At 36.6% G+C, this 20,621-nt stretch overlaps 1 protein-coding gene and 1 pseudogene across 4 annotated transcripts; both read right to left on the reverse strand.

Annotated features, from left to right (window-relative positions):
• Positions 1 to 758: 758 nt before the first annotated feature.
• On the reverse strand, positions 759 to 3,605 carry LOC147394656 (transcription initiation factor TFIID subunit 8 pseudogene; annotated as a pseudogene).
• Positions 3,606 to 6,054: 2,449 nt separating this feature from the next.
• LOC147394657 (Asparagine synthase family protein) lies at positions 6,055 to 20,621 on the reverse strand. 4 transcript variants are annotated; one of them, XM_086453593.1, is made up of 14 exons: positions 20,454 to 20,616; positions 15,434 to 15,797; positions 14,261 to 14,454; positions 14,045 to 14,180; positions 12,747 to 13,112; positions 12,569 to 12,666; positions 12,240 to 12,360; positions 11,506 to 11,611; positions 10,081 to 10,174; positions 8,786 to 8,979; positions 8,572 to 8,671; positions 7,966 to 8,082; positions 6,995 to 7,051; positions 6,055 to 6,674 (listed from the first exon to the last, which is right to left on the reverse strand). In XM_086453593.1, the coding sequence occupies exons 1-14, from the start codon at positions 20,592 to 20,594 to the stop codon at positions 6,561 to 6,563; spliced, it is 2,202 nt and encodes a 733-aa protein (XP_086309719.1). In that variant the 5' UTR covers positions 20,595 to 20,616; the 3' UTR covers positions 6,055 to 6,560. The 4 variants fall into 4 exon arrangements, 3 of the variants coding, with proteins under 3 accessions (XP_086309719.1, XP_086309718.1, XP_086309720.1); XM_086453592.1 differs by having other exon boundaries at positions 12,240 to 12,381; XM_086453594.1 differs by having other exon boundaries at positions 12,240 to 12,354; positions 20,454 to 20,615.

A 20,621-nucleotide genomic window follows, 5' to 3' on the forward strand; every position in this document is an offset into this window, starting at 1 on the left:
GCTTTTGTCTGGGGTGGTAAGATACCTCCCAAGATATCGGTTTTCATTTGGTTGGCGACTTAAGGAGACTCGCAACATTAGACCAGTTGATTAGAAGTGGTTTTATCTCACCAAACCAATGTTGTATGTGCAAAATCCAGATAGAATCGATGGATCACTTATCCATTCATTGTTGAGTGGCACATCACATGTCGCACTTTTTGTCTTTATTTGGGGTAGTGGGTTGCTTTCTTTACTCAGTCAAGTCGGTTTTGGAATCGTGGTTGGCGTAAGGAGCTTTATTCTCGTCTTCGAAACGGATTCTATTATTCTTGACTCCATTTGCTATTTGTTGGGGTATCTGGACAGAACGTAATCGGTGCATCTTTGAGAGGAAAGGTTCTTCAACGGAAGGATTAGTTCTTTCTATTTTGGAGCTCTTGTACTCTTGGAGCAAACTCCATAAGGAATTTAAGAGGATTTTCTTCGAAGATTTTCTCGTGAGACAGGATAGGGTTTGTTCGTTGTCGCGAGAGTAACTCGCCATTCGCGTGTTGTTTGCTTTTTTCTTCCTTGTTGTGTTTTTCTTATCTTGTTGTTTCTCTTTGTTCTTGGGTTGGTCACCTCAACCCCCTCACTCTTTTTTTTCAATAAAATTATCTTTATCGATCAAAAAAAAAATTCCTAATTAAATTAGTGTGGATATAGCCCATTCAGACTAACATTTTTTTTTTCATTTGGATGGCTATGCCCAATAAAATTATTACAATGGATGACCCAAGGTATTGAAGATGGTGCATTCTAAATAAGTGTATTTTGCAAGGCTTAGAAAGAGATGATGAACCACCTACCAATCATTGGCTCGTCCCTAAAGAAAAGTGGTTCTTTATGCATTTTCCTCTTGTGGTCATCATCAATTAAGTTTAGCTCCGTTTGCTCTATGGTCCATTTTGATTGGGATGTGAAGCGAACTAGGTTGCAAACTTGACCTTCATGTGGAAAGATATTACCTTCCAAATATATATTTTTTCTTCTATATATATTATTAGAAGCCTTCTCACTTAGTGTTTTGCTTTCTAGCTGCAATTCCTCCCCTTCTGCTTTAAAATAAAATCTGCCTTTTCTGACTTAAAAATTGTGTATCGCCAATGATGAACAAAATGATCAGCCATCTACATTTGCCCAGCCATTCTAATAACCTTTTATGTCTTTTCAGTTTTTCACTATCTGACCACCTAAGACACCAGCCTAGCATCTCCTCATCCAATGTAACAAAGTCACCACTGTAATATGTTATGAATCAATGACTTGGAAATGGTTTGTTTAATGCTGTGTTTGGATTGAGAGAAACGGAGGGAAGAGAAAATAAACGTGTTTCTCTCCATTTCTCTTGTTTGGATTGTTAAGTGGGGAGAGAAGAGGAGAGAAAAAAAGGTGAATTTTCCCTCTCTCCAAAAGTGGGGAGAAGAGGAGAGAAATGGAGAGAAACCCTTTTAAACTATTTTACAGTTCTAACTCTGCCCCTAGATCTCTTATAAGATATTTTAAAATTTCAAGTTGTCCCAAGTTCTCTCTTGTCAATCCAAACATAGCCTTAATTTTTAATTGTAGTTGTCTTGGTAAACTATTCTACAATGAAACTCATGAAGCAATATCCCATTTTAATGCTCAAAGGATTCCATACTCATAATCCAATTTTAATCTCTTTTTATAATTCAAAAGTATTGCACATTATACAAGTTCTGCTCTGCCCATTTACATAAAAATTGTTAGGATACCTCTTCTAGATTAACTTCTACGGGCTATGATCAATAAAGAGACAAATATTTAAATTTAAAGATGGCCATAACTAGAAAACTCCATGAATCCATTCAATAAGGATCATGGAGGAAGATGCAATAATTTGATTTAAAAAGAATCTTTTGGGGACAAGGGCCATCAAATGGTGGGAAAAGACATCAACATACCTCAAGAATTCTTGAACAAGTATACATATTCCCATCAAGAAAGCCAGAGGATGAATTATTTTACAACTGAGCAAGATCGTGTGGGTTTTCCATCGATGCCTTCAGAATTTGCTCTGCCCTCCTTTTCTTGTCATCCTTCTCTTCATCCCTCCCAAACCAAGAACCTACTTCCCCGACACCCTTGTCCTGCAAACTCAAATCCAGAGCTGTGCCCAAGGGTTTCTTCCCAATCCCAAATTTAAAATGCACAATATGTCTCTTATTCGGAAGAACTTTTCTCTCGCCATCCCCAGAATCACAAAGTCCATGTTTTGCCGCTTCGATAGCTGGAGCAAATGTTTCCAGCACTGAAACCCGATTTTCCACATTTGTTTCATTTAAAAGCTTAGCTGGAAGAACTACCGGAGACACTTCTTTCTCCCCAAACTTCAACGGTGGAGTGAGAAATGGGTTATTCTTCACAACCCATTTTTCCTTCCCAGATACTCTATCATCTACTAAGGCAGGTGATTCTGAAACATTGCACGCCAACCGTTGCTGCAAACTCAACAAAGCCCGTTCAGCATTCCTCCGCTGCCTTGCCTGTTCAATTTTATCTGTTCGAGGATCCGTCTCCCTCTCATTCCACACAGGCGTGTGAACATAAGTGTGGGAATCGGGGAATGCAGGTAACCAAGGGGGAATATGTTTTCCTGACGGTGTTTCACCAATTTGCAAAAAACTCGGTATAGGTTTAGGGTTTCTAAGGACCGGGAATCGGGGAATGGTCCGAGCAAACGGAATCTCCTCCGCCACACTCACATACTGCATGATATCTTGCATTACGCTCACATACTGAGAAGATCCTAAATCTTCTAAAACTTGAATTATATCGAAAACATTACAGTGCGTTCTACCAGCTAAATTTGCATAAAAATTCACAGTCTTGCCTAAGTCGCGAAGGTACCGGATCACAATGTTCGAAAGAGCTTCAAGTGCAGACTCATGGAAGCTCTGGAACCCATTGTCCTCGCATATCTGAGCAACCGCAACCCTAGTGATCGCCCGACTGAAATTATCACCTCCCGTATTCCTCTCTCCATCATGCTCGGTCTCTCTTCCATTCTCCCCACCTCCATCGCTCATATTCAAACCTCATATCATTTTTCCACAATTAGGGTTCCAAAAAATAAACCATTTTTTTAACTTAGGGTTCTCCCCAGAATCCCATTAATCCTTGATAAATCTTCATTTCCAGCTAAATTTCCAACAGAGACAATCCACTTGTCCAAGAATGCACTCGCATAGAAGACGATTCAACTTAACCCTAGATTGATGGTGCATTTCAAGAAATCGGAGACACTGAAAATTAATAATAATGAAGAAAAAGAGAGATCTCGGAAATTGGTGAAGTCTTACCAGAGATTTCTAGGGTTACGAATCCTGGACACCATCAAATCGAGTGGGGATCGAGATCTGACAATTGTAGGTGGGAGAAACATCGCATGGAAAACCCCCATTTGATACTTCTAGGGTTTCTAGGATCAGCTAAATTGAAAATTCAAGAAAAACTTAGGGGGAAAAAATTAGGGATTTCGATTATAAACCTCGTAAACCCCTGAAGAGCAGAATAGAATAGCAGAGAGAGAAAAAATGGTTAATGAGAGAGCGCGATGAGAAAATCGGGTGCAGAGAATGGTGTATTTATAGGTAGAGCGAAGTACGAGAAATGGATCGAACAATTATTGGTGAGGAGTTAACCTGAGGTGACAGTCCAGAATCTGTTCCCTGCTTATACTGAAGAAAAAAACTGGATTGATTACGTGGATATCATCCTTGCCACGTCATTTTATATCTTTATTTTAATTTAATAAAATAAATATTTAAAGCAACATTCTCGAGAATCAGAATCAAGAAGGAGACACCGTCTTGGCATGGTTTTAAATATTGTCCAAGATCGAAACTGAGACGATTTGTCCCATACATCTCAGTATTATCTACCAATGAGACGGATAGACAAGTCAAATGTATTCGACTAGATTTAAAATCATGGTTCATTTTTCTCGTCGTTGAAGAAGACAACTCAAAAGTGTTGAAAAACTCGTATGAGACAACTTGGTCTTGTTCATGGACGAGACAAGACATCAAAATGAGTTTTAAAACCATGCTACGTGGTATTTTATGTTAGAATTTAAAACACGTTGTGTTCGTAACAAAGTCATTTTCTATTTTCCACGCAGCCCAATGTATTTATTATCCAATAAAAAAGTGTCACGTAAACATCCTATGTTGTTATAGAAATGGGACACCATTCTGCATCGCAACTCATTCTACTAGTTGTTCTTTATGGGTGATTGGACAGTCTTGGTTGCCTTCCTTCTTTCTCTTTGACTGTAATTTACTTTTTGTGTAATGATTTTTTAACACCCCCTCTGACACATGCCCCTACGCCCCCATCATAGAATCATAGATCATTTTCTTAGGATAGGCATAACCATAAATCTTTTTCTTCTGTATCCCGAGGCAAATGATCTACGATTTCGTGATGGAGGCGTAAGGGTGTATTACGTTATCACAACTCCTACTTTTTACCTATAAAAAAAATATATTAGAGAGAAATGCATTCAAACAATAGTTTGTAAATATAATTTGGTTTTTACCTATAAAACATTATTTGAGAGAAATATATTCAAACAAAAGTTTGTATATGAACTCTCATTCTCAACGCAAAAAGTTTACTCAGAGAAGGACTTCGATGTGTGCGTGCAATAGGTGACGAAGTAGCTGTATTTTCTGTGGACATGAATAATGATTTGTATGTGCCGTATGGACATCCTCTTTGGGATTAAGAAGGGATAGAAGTGGAAAAATAAATAAAATTAGGGATATTATTAAATTTTTTTGAGATTAAAAGGTAAAAGATAAAAATCATTAAGGTTAGAGAGAAAATATAGTAAAGTAACTAGGATAAAAGAAAAGAAAATAAAATTGGCTCCACAAAAATTATTATTGAATGGGATGTCTAGTCTATCCTAATTAGATGAAAGTTCATCCCCACAAAAGTGAGCCCTACAATTGTTTTATTGTAGGTAAAATTACTTAAAAGACCCTGATAAAGGGATTTTTCTTAAATAATTCCTAAATTTTGAGTGGTTTTTGAATATTCTATTTAATAAAACTTTTTTTTTCTTAATGGTCCCTAATTATTGGCAAGCTCGCCACTTTTTATTTATTGTCGAGGTCAACATTTTTATTATCAAGCTCAAGCTCATCAATTTTTATTATTGAATTCAACAATTTTGAAAAAAAATGTTTAATTCAACAATAAAAAGTGGTGAACTCAACGCTGGTAAAACCCATCCATCTTCGCTTTTCGAGTTTTTCTGACCAAAATACATGAAAAAATCAACTAAAAGCTTGAGATAACAACTTGCCTAGATGATTTCAACTCATCCTAGATCAATTTTCATCCAAAAACAAAGAAATTTTTTGAAGAAATCCTAATTTTTTACATATCTTCAAAAAAACCCATTGAAAATGACTTCTTCCTTCCTAAATCCTTTCCGATGGAATGGAATCTCTAAAACTCGATTAAGATGAAGAAAACGGTAAGATCGAACAGTTAGGGCATTCAATCATGAGAAATGTGATGAATGGTGTGTAGGAACTGATTAGAATTTTTTTTTTCTTAATAGACTATTAAGAGAAACCTAAAATTTTAGGACTAACTAAAAAATTCCTCCACCAAGGTCCTCTAAGTAATTTTCCCCCTATCTAATAGATTGTCATAACGAGATTGGGGACCTTTGTTATTTATCATCTCTATGATCGTTCCAATTGACCATTAGTGTTGGTTTTTGTGTTCAATCCAAAATATGTTATCCTCTATGAGTAACTAAAGACTTCTATGGGTGTCGATGGGGACAAAATAGCCGATCAATCATTAGAGGCTAGGTTGACATGTTTCACCTTTTGGCATATTTCCCTTCTCGGCCTGCTTCTATCGGAGCGGTACTAGAGGCGTGAATCCATCTGAGGTATTACACAACTACTCTTATCAGAATCAACTTACATAACAGGTTATAACGATCTGGTTTGAACGATGCCTGCAAGTAGGACTTCATTATAATCATAGTGCAAACCTTTGATTATATCTTCATTTGATGTGGTAAAATTTAAGAATAATGCTCAAGTGACCTTAGGCTGAAACCTCATATCACACTTCTCAACATGAAAGTGTATGGAAACCATAGATGTTTTCCTTGAGATACGAGTGAAAAAGAATCAATGGTTCCTATCCACTTTCATGTCAAGAAGTGCGATATGAGGTTCCAAATTGAGGTCACTCCAGCACGACTCAAAATTTAATGTACAAAAAATTATAACTTTCTATGAAAAATACTTGGTACGGAACTGCGCAATGCATGCTGCTGTTCCAAGTCTTCGTCACAATTGATTTTCACAGAATTGGGCACTGCGTTGATTCAGGCCCAAACAGTTGGCATCCCCCACCAGGTACAATGCCAGGCATGACGCAGAGAGCCATGCTGCATTTGATTCCTTTAGCCTGGTGTGAGTGTTCAAGCTCATGTAAGACGCGCAAGAGCGATTCTGCTGAGAGAGGAAGACATGGAATCAAGTTAAATTTGTCGGCTTGTGGATTACTACGCTTCCAGCAGAAGCTTGATTTGCTGCACGGTTGCTCCCAAAGTTCTTCCGATTTGATTCTCTTGCTATTCTCGAACCAAACTGGAAAAGAAAGGGAATAAGATAAAATCATGCAAACAAGCTTTCTTGAAATGTTAGAAGCAATGTGTGAGAACTCGGAAATTCAATTTATGCTTCTTTTTTTCCCGCCTATTTTGTCAACAAACCTAGTGACAGGCAAAAGGTAAGAAAATCTTTTGAATTGGCCGAATTTTATGGTGTTTTGGCATAACATAGTGATGAAGGAGCAAACAAGCAACACATGTGTAACAGGTTATGATCACAGTTAACACAGAAGAAAACACATAATTTCAGCACTCTTTAACATTCTTTTCTTCTTTAGTTCAAAAATGAAAATTCACCTGGATTGCTCTCTTGGGTAGAAATGCTGCTGCTTTTAATCCCAACAATTGTGCGACCTTCAACACATTTTGTACAAAAACTTACTCAGTTCCTAGTTAGACTCCAACGAAAGAATCACTTATCAATCCAAGACAGCTGGCAAATGATTTACAAACAACCTCATATCAACTTATAACAACATTATAGTTAGGTGATCGTTATAATAATTTGAACTTCTCCATTAAGAACAAGAAGTAAGAGGTGAATTAAGATAGTGAATGTGGATGTGAGCACAAATGAATTAACAGATTCATTCATCCATGGAACAAAACTTCAATGATGGTGGTGATGAACTTCTTCATTAAGCACAAAATTAACCCTTTTTTTCTTTCCACGAGGAAGGAAAATTAATTGTCCAAACATGAAGCCTGATTGAATGTTGTTAGTCTAAAGAGATTCTCTTTTATTATTAATAAGTAAAGGAAAGTAATATAGAAGAACTGACACAGGAGCTATGCACATAAGTATGGGGTTCAAATTCAGGGTTTTCCAGACCTGGTAATCAGGCCAAAATTCATTTAAAAATCTGAAAAAATTGATGCACATGGTCCGATGGACTAACAGTCCATCTAAAGCCTGTTGCTACAATCCAACGAGGCCCAAAGTATAATCGTTTCAAAGTAATTCGGGTTTTTTAGAGCTGTCATAATTTAGCATTTGGGCTTTTAGCCCAGAATTACTATTTGGTAAATTCTGGAATTAGTATTTGGCTTTTTGTTAGGGTGCAGGTGCACACCATGTATGCTTATGTCTCATGTCCTGCGAAAAGCAAGAAAGATATTGTTTACTTGAAACATTAAGTTGCCGGTTTACAACATCAGGTGTGTAACTAACACCAAATAACAAGTTAACAAAACAAGATAGTCGAAAATCTTAAGGTAATTATCCAACTTCAAAAGGAAGTAAATACCGAAAACAAAATATTAGATACCTCTCTCAAAATCTTCTTATCACCTCTTCCAATTGGCTGATCAAGGTCCGCAACCTCCCATAAAGGAATTTCCAGTAGAGTCTTGATAACATCCTCATCCAAGAATGGAAATCTAGCCTAGATGACAAACACTCAGATTGTCAGTAACATGTCACAAGAAGTCGAGAAAGAATGGATTATTTTTTTACTTTTGAGCAAGGGCTGTCAATGGATCAAGTACGGGTCGGATCGGGGACGATTTGATACCAATCTAATATGTAACAGATAGGATCAGGCCAGGATTTATCGGATCTCAATATAAATATCCAGATCAGATTCATTAACAATTGGATTGGAACCGGATCAGGCCAAACCCGATTTTATATTCAAAATCTAAATAAACTTCATATATCTCAACAAATATATAATATAATTAATATACTTTCTTACATATTATTGGATCAGGACATGGTTGATCCAAATCTGATCCAATAAGATATCAGATCGAAACAGTATCTAATCGGATCCTTATCGGAATCCAAAACATTGATCCAGACCAGAAGTTATCGGAACGGTATGGATTTCGTGTCTGGTCCGATCCATTGACAGACCTATTTTGAGCAATACCTCTTTTCCATTATCAGAAATGCATCTGTCATCTCTCCCTAGGTTTCTTTTCCAAATTCTCTGCATGTCCAATTTCATTTCCTCGTGCAACCCAAGCCAACTGGTGATGATAACATATTAATCCAACAAAATGGGCAAGACCAAAATCGATTAACTTAACAATACAATAGAAAGGACGAGTTCTAGAAACACAAATGGACATTGGCTTGCATACCCTCCCAATCTATATTTCGTCTTATGCCTACCATAGCCGGCACATTGCTCATCCGCACCAGAGCCTACTAAGAGAATTTTGGCCTCTGACTTGTACTTAAAACGAAGATCCTGTTCATGATTATTTGAAATCCCTTCATAAACCCAACCATCACCACCAGCAGCCAACCATAACGCTATCCCAATGTTCAGGTCCTGGAATAGAAGAGAAGAAAGTATGAGATCCAGAGTTATTCATGATACAGGAATGTTGTTGGTATGCATGGTGCAACTAATAAGAGAGAATAAATTTTGAACATTATAACATGATTTCAAGCACAAATTCAAAACTTATAATGATTTTTTTTTTTTTTTTTGGAAGTCATGGTTTGGTATGGGGAAAAGTTAGTGGGACTTCGGATCTAGGATAAATTTCAATGCTTGGGAAGATCAGTCCATTAATAGCCTTATTAGCATCGTGTCTTCTATTTCAATCTCCCCTCTAACTGAAGACCGCCAGAAGCGGATGCGGAGTCTGGATGGTGTGTTACCCGTTCGTTTGTTTATCAATCTGTGGTCAATGTATTGCCAAAAAATGTTCCTTCCTCAGCCATTTGGGTGCCCCAATTTCAATCCAAAGTGGCTTTCATTCAATTAGCAATCTTAGAGAGGATTCTGATTGCACAACACATCATGCTGGCGACCTTGTTCGTGTAGAGTTATGATATGTATAAATTTAGTGGAGAATCAACCAGTCATCTCTAGATTCACAGCGAGTTTGCTTGAGTCATTTGGTTCCACTTCATATCAATATTCCACATTTCATGGGTTTCCCCTTGTTCCATTTCTTCCCTTTTTAAATGTTGGATATCATCATGTTTTCTTGGTAGAAAAAAGATTTTATGGTTGTTGGCTCCATTTGCCATTTCTGGGGATATTTGCAAGGAGTGCAACAGCTACGCATTCGATGGGAAGGATAATTCCATTCCAAGAGGCCATTATTAATACTCTAATGGTTTCTTCTTCTGATGCAAGCCTTTAAGGAGTTTAAAGGGATTTTTTTTTCCCTTTTCTGATAGGTAAAGGTTAGTGGTTTGGAAGGTGAAGGTGCTGAATACTCTCTGCCTATGCTGAGGCCACTGGCGGTGCTAGAGTATGTTTCTATATCTCTTGATGTTTGGTATTTTCTGGTCGACACTTTTAAGAATTAGACCTGAAACATACTATTAAGTCGAAAAGAATTCTTCAAAAAATCATAACAAACAATTGAACAAAATAACAGACTTAAAAATAATGTAATACTAATGGGTTGCATACCATGTAGGTGTTTGAAGGACTTATAAGTGACATAACATGCTTGGTTTCCGAAGTCAGATTTGATAAATCGGCATCAATCTCCACAAGATTCCACCTGCATTCTTAAAGCAATTATGAGAGAAATTGTAAGATGTGATGAGATCTTGAATAATTAAGTGTATAGCAACATGAGTTGGAAGAGTTAACATAGCATTCACTGGCGGCCCACATCTAGAACCAAGGGGAAGTCATTGCATGATTGAGAAACTCAGACCAGAACAACAATAATTATTTTATCGGTTGCACAACAGTTCACACCTCAAGACAGACCCATATTAGTTTTACGAACATTAGGAAACCACATTTTCTTATTAGTCAACAAATTTATTGAAACAAGGAAGTCGAGTGGACCTACCAGATACAAGCAAGAAGGCAAAGAGAGAAACAGTCTTACAAAGTAACTTCCCCCTAAACAAAATATCTTCAAAGGAGGCCCCTTTGAATTCCTTTAAACACTTGCTCCAAAAAGAACAAACCACCCACAGAGAAGTTGATGACCTCCTAACAAGAGTTCCTTTCCTTTCTCTATAGTTAAGGGCTTGGTCTGCCAATTTTTAAAAAGAGCCAAAATTGATCAACGGAAGCACCAACAAAGGTTGAATAAGGAAAAGAAAGGGGACCAAACGACATGAGCAAAATTACAATGGATGAGCAAATGCTTGACTGATTCACCACTAACTTTACAGAGAGAACAATTATCCACTGAAACGATACCCCGGACAATGACTTTACCATAGTCCAAAAAAAAATATGCAAGGCCGCCAACCAAATGAAGAACGCTACCTTGGAAGGGATCCTAGGGGTCCCAGATTGCAATATGAGGAAATCCACACAAAAGGGGACAAGGGAACAGACAAATGAAAGCAAGATTTGACCAAGAAGAATGGAATAAAAGGATTTTTTTGAAGACAAAAGTAGGAAGAGTATTCCTTAAACGATTTAATGTATTTTAAGGTTTATTGAAGTCCACTGGATGCAGCAGAATCACTGAGCCATAAATGAAAGCCCTTCTTCAAGACTGCTAACTTTTCATTTTTAGAAAATTGACGGCTTATTGATGGAGGATAACTATTTATGTCATTGCTTGGGTGAGAAACAAAGATTAAGCTCCAGGGAGAGAGAGAATGCAGTCAATCATATTCTGTAATAGTAAGAGGCCACACCCTCATCTTCTTCATATGATTAGTCACAAATGATAATGAAAGCTCACGAAAAAAGGGTCTACAGTGGAAACGTCATCATCTAAACCTTATCCCAAATATTGGATCCAGCAATGAAAAATCAATTACTAAGAAACTCGATTTACAAAACAGCACTGGGTTCTTCCATCAGCAGTATAAAGGTCATCGCATCTCTTGTGACAAGGACAAAATTTAACGTAAGTACCTTCTTGAAGGAGCAATTCGTTGTAGTTCCTTCACTCCTAGCCTTGCCGAGATTCTATCAGGAGCAGACTGACCATCAAAGCTTACATTAAGCAGATCTATCTCATCTATCAACAAAAATATTTTGATTAGCCATCAATTTCAGTAGAGAATTTAGTAGAAGAAAGCATCATCCTACTTAGTTGCATGAAGAAAGAGAAGAAGTGAAAAATGGAAGCACGGTCTGGAAAGCAGTGGCTTCACTTTCCTCAGAAGCTATATAATATAGCAATGTAATAGATGACATTTAATCTATGTAACATTAAAATCAAAGTAATTATGCTATTACAGGGGGAATATGCATTAAGAATCAATCACATAGATTCATATATACCTTTTTCATTCAAAAATTTCTTACCACATTCACTCTATGATAGCAGAGTGGCAAAACATTCAACTATATCACACTTGCGTGACAAGATGACTGCAATTAACGACCAAGTCATTACTTTTATCTACATACAGAAATGAAGTGCGATCGAGAAAACAGTATTGTATCTAGTATGATCAAACAAGCAAGGGATGAGCCCCTAGCGCATTAGCGCATCCATTTTCTTGCTTGTGTGGCCGTTGATTGAACATTTTCTTTTTCATCAAGATTGGGTTCCAGTGGAAGACGAAAAAAATAATTTGTATGGTTGAACTTGATGAGAAATGTCCTAACTAAACATGGAATATCATATAGGTCAAACTTACAGCAGGGATCGAGACACTCATCCAGTAATGCTGCGAGAATCATTGAATCCAATCCACCAGAGAAAAGAACTGCCACTGGAACATGTTTCTCTTGTCCACTTTTACTCAGGGTTGTCTGCATCTTCATATTTGCACAATTACTCTATATAACTATCACTAAATTAGAATGATAAATTCAAGGATTATATTAGAAAAAAAACAAACTCGGAGTACGAAAAAATGTTCAAAAATTCATTGAAGGATTTCCCAGCTCATTGGAGCATGAACGTTGCTTTACAATAATATCATCAATCAGTGAATCAAACCAAATATTAAACTGAATTTCACACCTGAAAGATTGTATTTAGAGCAGAGCGCCTCATCACAGATTCTCTAAGAGAAAGAAGCACCTTATGTGCTGGCAATGAAACTGTAAGTCGAGTGAATCCTGCACTAACCAGAAGTTACAGTCAGGGGATTTTATCAGATATCAAGGCATCTCAACCAATATTTGACGTATGAACACACCTTCACAAGTCAAATTTGTATCAGAACAGATGAAATTATTCATTAATGAAGCTGGAATGTCTGTATGCAGTTTCAACTGATCCACAATATTATTCCCCTCGTGACCTAATTTGGAATGAATTCCATTTGAATAAGTTGGTTGCAATAAATTTTGCTCCCCTTTGACCGGAATACTGGGTTTGGGTTCCACAAATGTTCTCTCCCATTTGATCAGCTCCTTTAGCACAGGATCAGCCCATTCATGTTTTCTCACTTCACCAACCAAACATCCATTGAATTTTGAAGCATCTAACTGTATGCTGTACATTCCACACGAAAGCTCCTCCCATAAATCGAGGTCACTCATCCAATCTTCAACTTCAAAATCTGCATTCAGATTTAGCTTATCAATGCCATGGTGGGAGATGCATAATCCGTACTCCAAGGTAGAATTTGACACACAATCAGCTGCCATGAAAAAAAAATTGTCTGCATTCTTTTCCAGGAAAAAAAGAAAGATCTTTGTTTTGGGGAATGTTGGCTGTTTTTTGTTTTACAAACCTGAACTGCAAAAATCCCAACAATCAACAGGTTGATTCTCAATAATATCATTTCAAATATATATATGCAAAATCCTTTGTAAGGTAATTCCATATGCTGATATGCTTCATATTATTCTTTTCCGGTATAGTAGTCTTTTATTTGGAAACCATACTTTAGATCCCAAACTGAAGTAGCAGATAGAGAAAATAAGTAGAACCAATACAACTGTGAGCAAGAATCACTTCATTCCAATAAAAAGGTCAAACTCCCGATCTTTAGTTCTAGAGGGAGGATTCTTTGGAGTTTTTTTTTTTTGGTCCTTTTCATAGATTTCTTTGGAGTATCTTACCATCAGCACTATCTTAGGTTCTTTGTAAGGAGAGAAATGGGAAGGCCTTTAAAAGGAAGGAAAGCTCTCATCTTCTATCGGTCTAAGCTTCATATAGAACTTTAGGGTTTAATCTTCTGAGGATTTTGTTTTTAGATGGAAATGTATCACGTTGGGAGGTCGTTAGCCAAGATGTTCTTACTTGTGTCTTCTGTTAGTTTGATGTTTGTATCTAAGTAGGTCTCCTCGACACCCTAATTTTGTATCCTTCTAATCCTAGAATAAAATATTTTATATCTATAAGAAATAAAAATCATTTCTAGATTTGTTACGAAACAAGGTGATCTGATTCTGTCTTCCATATCAATAACTTTTTTCACCACTCTAATAAAATAAATGGAAGTGATGGGTGCAGAAATTTGTGAAAGGTCCCATGTGCAGTTTATACCAGAATTTTTCTTGACAGATGAAGGTGGTGCCACAGATGAAAGCAGAAACCGAGAGTCATCTAAAGTTGGCCAGTGAACTAGAAGACTTCGCCTCCCAAATGCATCACGACCAAACCACAAGGTCTTGGAGCTATCCTGTCCACCTCAGATTATGAGAAATTTGTTATAGAAGAAACACAAGTGCTCCATCATTTAGAATTACAAACGTGTTATACCTGCCAATAGATTAATGCCCATGGGCCTTTAATTGTTGAAAGAAGCTCTGGCACAGAACTTTGCCCTTTTTCAATACAATAACATGTTCTTTTATGTCCAACACAGCTGCAAGAGCAGCAACTTCCCAGAGCTTGCATAAGAGTCTCAGTATCGTTGCTATCAGTATCAACATGAAGCCCTCCAAATATTTCACCTTTAAAATACTTCTTTTAGATGAGAAATTAAATGGAAGTTATGGTCATTCAACTTAAATAAATAGAGTAAATCTGCTTAAAAAATAGGAAAAGAAAAGGAGAGAACTTGTGAGGATGTAGTTAGAAACGACAAGCTGATGTCAGTCACACTATCACTCACTTTAGAATGTATGAATCTGAAGAAAAATTGTAAATCAACAGCGGTACATGAGATCCAATGCAGGAAGTGGTCCATTTTTCATGTCAGCTTCGTTGTATCCAACATTGTTCTAAGTCACACTCTGTTTCAGTGGACACATCTCATTCTCTTAAGGTACTGGGATGTAATTAGGGTATGTATGGTCTCATACTGAAACCCTTGAACCTTGTTTTTATAAAATGTATCCTTATAGCACATAAAATAAAAATAATTTTTTTTGCTTAATTAAGCATTAAAAATCATTCAAATTAATGTAAATTTGTGTCCTTGGGTTGTAGCACCCACAAGGATATAATTTTTCAGTTTTCACCATACAAAATATATAATCCCCGATGGTAAATCAGGACTATTTGTTATAAGGGTAGACCTGATTGTTGTGTTTAGTTTTAGGGTTTACGACACTATCTAAATTTGTATCCATCTGTTTTAGGGTATGTGAGGGAGGAGAAGCACCAGACAAGATTGGGTAATAGGGTTTTGTTTCCCTTGTGAAAACAAAGAGGAGGTTTGCTCCTTTTGTTGGGGATCTCTCGGTCCTAATAGTAGATCGGATTGAATCACCATAGATGTAGCTCACAGTGAGTAAAACACAAATTTTGTGTTGTGGTTTGATGTGTTTTTCTTTCTTCTATTTTCCGCTTATGTAATTGTGTGCATTTCCCAACAACACCATTGGTTAACCCTGATTTTCTTAACATTTAAAAATTATATATTAAAAAGAAAAACCACTAGTTGATGCCGAATTTCTGATTATATCATGCAGGCATAGAAAGCATTACCATTATAAACAAGGATATTTCCGGAAGTATCCACCAATGGCTGGAAAACAGGAATTATTCCCCTAAGTTGCAATGTGGCCCCAACAAAATGCAGTTCTGCAACAGATTTGATTACAGTGAAACCATCATCTTGAACCACTTCATTTGCAGATGTGATGCAGCCATTTTTCATTTCAGGACAGAAGAAACAGGACTTCACACTTTCAGTTACCTCTTCTACGTTGTAGAGGGGCAAATTTTCTTCTTTATCAGCATAGCTTGGATTCTTTAACTGAAGGACTATCTTTTTGCTTCCTAAGTGATCAGGACCCCTTCTTTGCAGAGATGCTTTGAAATCCTCTACTGATAACATTGGATCATGCACCTGCAAATATTAGTCATTTGAGTCAAGTACCTCATAGGTAACGAACAAAAAATCATCCGTAGCTTCTCAAAATGCTTCACCTAATTGATGAGAAAAACCATTATAATACTCTTATGTTTTCACATTCACAAGGAAACATGGCCTCACAACATACTCAGTATGTTGTCAATGTAAAAATATGTCCCTATTGTATGCCTCTATCAACAGCTATTCCCATTTAGATGGTTTTTTTTTTTTTCCTGATAAGTTGAAATTATATTTTAGAGTGGTTGAAATGAACAACAAACTTACAAAAGCTAACACCTAATTACACTTGAGCAATATAGAAAACTCGATCCCACTCAACTGTTATCCCATTAGCATTCTCATGTTATGTTAATACTATTTTTCAATTTAACATTCTAATGCTATGTTAATACTATTTTTCAATTTGAAGTGTAAAAGTACAACAAATTTAATAAATAAATAAATAAATAATTGGGTGTCAATCCACTATAATGACAGTAACCGTTATAACAGTGAATAATTGTCAAAGCCAATCTCATGGTCAGGGGAATCCCATTAGCGAACTTCTGTTCTTTGTGTAAGTCGTGTGGGGAATTGAGCAACCATCTTATGATTCATTGTTCCTTTTCTAGAGAGGTTTTGGCACACTTTCTTTATTTAAATCTCTTGGTGTTTCACTTCTTCGCTCTTAAAGCTTTTTCATTATTGATCACTTACAGAAATTCCTCTAAAAAAAAAGCATCTTATGGTCTCTAACCTCTTTTTTCGTGTGTTAGAACATCTAGTTGGAGCGGAACAGCAGGGTCTTTGAAGGAAATGAACACTCTTTGCACAAGACTCTCATGTTCATTCTTGGTTTTCTGCTTTACTGGAGCAAAAGCTTAGAAGAATTTAGAGGAGTCTTTTTTATGATCTTTTAGTGAATTGGGATTCTTTATATGATCATTGACATTGTAGCTTATGTTTTTGTTGCCTTGTTGCTTAGTTTGTTTCTTTTGTTTTGTGCTTCCTCTTGTATCTGGCTTGGTGGCCCACCTTGGCCACTCCCCCTTTTCTTCTATTAATAAATTTTTTACCTATCGAAAAAAAAAAGGTCAAAATCACCACTATTATGTTGTGATGGTCTATATGTTTTATATCAGGGGGTGTACGTGTAATTAGGTTCTCATATCTTCATTTCTTATTGTAAAGGCATTAGTGTCTTTTTACATTTTTATATATAAAAAATAAAGGGGTTGTGAGAAACCTAACACACAATCCCTATTCCTCTATTCTCCCTCTCCTTCTCTTCTCTTTCCTTCTTCAAAAACGCTAGTTCATAAAACAAAGTTTTAAATTTTTCTACTCATCGACCCCGTCAATTTTGTTATTTCAAACCTTGCAGCAGCCAGACGTGGCTAAAAAGAATGCACATTGAGGGATTCCACTTTTATACACATATGTGCATCAATCCTAGCCAACAAAGATATGGTAATGGCATAATTTCATATGAGACATAATTGATAACAAGAGAGTGAGTTTTACAGAGTGACATTGATGTCGCGTAGATTCAAAAAGATGGCATAAGATCAACAATCACACAGATCAATCTCCACCCTTGAAGATCAAATCATCGCACCCAAAAGATCAATTAAACATAAGAAAATGCCAAGGTAACGACCTTACTTTTTAGGAGCAAACTAGGATCGATCCTAGACTTCTAAAAATGAGGAGCCCAAGCTCAACTACATAATAAAATTAGCTTCAATATGGTCTTTTTTTCATCTACATAATGGGAAACCCTATTAAGCATCAACACACTCAAGGTGCAAGGTAGGTGGTTGGAGAATTTAATCTAAAAAACCTAGGAAATTACAATAATTAAAACACTACATTAGTTGATATCAAAGCAAGTGTAAACTCTCCCGGGAGAAGATTAAAATTCAATTCAAGGGATGGACTCATCTCGTTTGCACTTTGCACAACAGATCAAAATCGTCAAAGAGTTCCCTGCGAAGTGTCAACCAACCTAACAAAGCCAAAATGTATGTTAAATTAGAAGATGATATGACTAGTCAAGCCAATGGAAAGTAAGTCTACTTTGACAAGTCGACTACCCAACCAAAAAGAAAGTGTTGTTTCTCCGCCCGTGTGGAGTGAATTTCCAACTGAAATTTGATGAGTATGATAATGTAGGTTTCATCATTCCCCACAAACTTTACTAAGGTGAAAGTGGTAAATGAAATGAGATTGTCATTACAAAATCTTATAAGACAGAGTCCTCTACGTCTTTCAACATTATTTGCAATGACTCAGATTTGGGACCAAAGAATATCTTTGGAGTGGTCGAGATTTCGAACGACACAGCTCTAAATGATCTTGACCCAGAGAATCCCCAGAGATTCGAAGACTTTATTGATGATGAAGCCGAGGAGGCAGACGACGAAGATGACGATGAAGAGGAAGATGACCGTGATGATGACAATAAAGACAATGAAGTTGATGAAAATGGAAGTGAAGAAAAGGAACGTGAAGACAATGACAGTGGCTCTAATTCTAGCGGCCCAGATCAGCCCCCTAATTATTACGAGCATGCGTATCTTGATGAAACGGATCGCAGTGAAGACTTGTACGAATCAGACATCTCCAAGGTGACCAATGACTCTTATCACCCATGAGGAGAGACTCCAGATGATGATTCTAATGCCGAGGATCAAAAGACAGATGACTCTAGAATTGATCATGATGTATCAAATTTTTCGACAATTTGTAATCAATGTGGTAATTGAGGATTTGCCGAATTGTTAGAATTTTGCATGGAATGTGTTGAAACAACAATTTATCGATAGTGTATGAACCCAATGCAAGATCCCGATGGTTTGACTGGATGGATTTGCGAATCTTGAGAAGAAAAACGAAGGAATAAGGAACTTGGGCGCCAGTGGGTCCACCAACAATTAAACTCGAGGGCGAGTTTTTCCTAACAATGGTGAATGATGTAGCCCACGATTGAGACTACATGGGGTCAATGTGGATCGACAAAGTGAACTGGGTATGGTTCCAGATCTTCCATCTGACCCGAATCGATTAATTGAAATTGATATGGATCGGATACAAATGGATAACTTCACCTTGAAGTAATCCAATTGGATCATAAATGGGGCACATTCTCTAGAAATTGAAATCGTTGTAAGCATGGAAGACCTCAAGACTCTTCGATTTTAGCAACTTTTCTTGTAATTTCTTAGGTTTTTTAGATTAAATCCTCCAACTACCCACCTTGAACCTTGAGTGTATTAGTGGAAGCATTAACGCCTAATTTTTCCTATAAATAGGGTTCCCCATTGTGTAGATGAAAAAAAGACCAGATTTAAGCTAATTATATTGTGTAGTTGAGCTTGGGCTCTTCATTTTTGGAAGTCTAGTATTAGTCCTAATTCTCCCAACTAGGTAAGGTTGTTACCTTGGCATTTTCTTATGTTTAATTGATCTTTTGGAGTGTGTTTTTTTTGTATGACAATTTGATCTTTAAGGGTGGAGATTGATCTATGTGATTGTTGATCATGTGCCATCTCTTTGAATCCAAGCTACATCAGACACTCCATAATTCTTCATTGGAGTGTATGGGTTTCATTTACATAGAGCAACTCATAAGCCATGAACAAGGGATCCACCTGTTTTATCATCTCAGCATCTCCCAACGTGCCAAGTGCCAACCCAACAACGATAAACAATGTGGGAAAAAACGGCACATTTACTTTGCATCTTTTTTTATTTATAAATCAAAATTTGTGAGGATTTCTGTAATTTTATTAGTATTACGTAAGACCCCAGTTATTTTTTCTTGGGGTATATATTTCTCTATTCGGTGAAAGGGTGTAATTTGTAAGTACGAGTTTTTTCTTCATAGTGGAATTGGTGTGATCCGTGGACGTACCTCAATCTTGAGGGAACCACATAAAAAAATGTGTTTTTGTGTGTTTGCACCTTGTTCTTATTTTCTTTCTTTATTGCTCTTGGATCGATTTCTCTTCATTGACTATTCTGGATGGCATGTCTACCTTCCACATGGCAAGAAAACCTTGCAACTCCAATGAATAATTAGGAGAACTAACCCTAAATTGATCTTAAATTCCTACTTTTTTATCACATTCAGCATTAAGATCCTAATTCTTCTACTTTAAGACACCTTACATTACACAAAGCTTTCAAAAACTACACCCAAAAAAAAAAAAAAAAAATTGGAGATTTTTCTCTCTATCAATCTTAAATTCCTAATTTTCGATCATATTTAGCATTAAGATCCCAATTCTTCTCTTTAAGACACCTAACATTACACATAAAACTTTTTAAAAAAATGTTGGAGAGTTTTCCCTCAATAAATCTTAAATTTCTAATTTTTTATCATATTTAACATTAGATCCTAATTCTTGTACTTTAAGACACCAATATTATAGAAAAGAAAGGAAAAAAAAAAAACAAGTGGATTATAAGAGGAGAGCAGATTGGTTCCGCTTGAAACCCTAACATTAAATCTCTGAATCATCTCCAATAAAAGAACTGCAAATGCATAAAAAGCATGTAAATTTAGCTTAAACCCTAGATAAACGAAATTCAAGACGATACACGCAAATCAATGAATTTCGACAACAAATGGAGTTGAAATCGTACCAGTTGAGCTTCAGGAGCAAGAGATTTGAAATCGTTAAGTAGAGACGATAAATCGATGCGGACACCAGAGATGATCAATGCGATTCCACACATTCTCCCCTGTTTTTTTGTATTACTGCAGTTCGAACAGGAGTCTTGCATGTTTAGTTGAATGAGCCGTACTCAAAA

This window comes from Akebia trifoliata, chromosome 9 (assembly GCF_017979445.1).
Source record: "Akebia trifoliata isolate Shusen 1 chromosome 9, ASM1797944v1, whole genome shotgun sequence".
Taxonomy (NCBI): Eukaryota; Viridiplantae; Streptophyta; class Magnoliopsida; order Ranunculales; family Lardizabalaceae; genus Akebia; species Akebia trifoliata.

Coding starts and splice junctions, on each gene's coding strand:
- LOC147394657 (XM_086453592.1), bottom strand. CDS start 20,594: ATGCAAGACTCCTGTTCGAACTGCAGTAATACAAAAAAACAGGGGAGA. Junction 12,667..12,746: donor TACAAATTTGACTTGTGAAG/GTGTGTTCATAC, acceptor TGGTTAGTGCAG/GATTCACTCGACTTACAGTT. Junction 12,382..12,568: donor CTCTAAATACAATCTTTCAG/GTGTGAAATTCA, acceptor ATAGTTATATAG/AGTAATTGTGCAAATATGAA.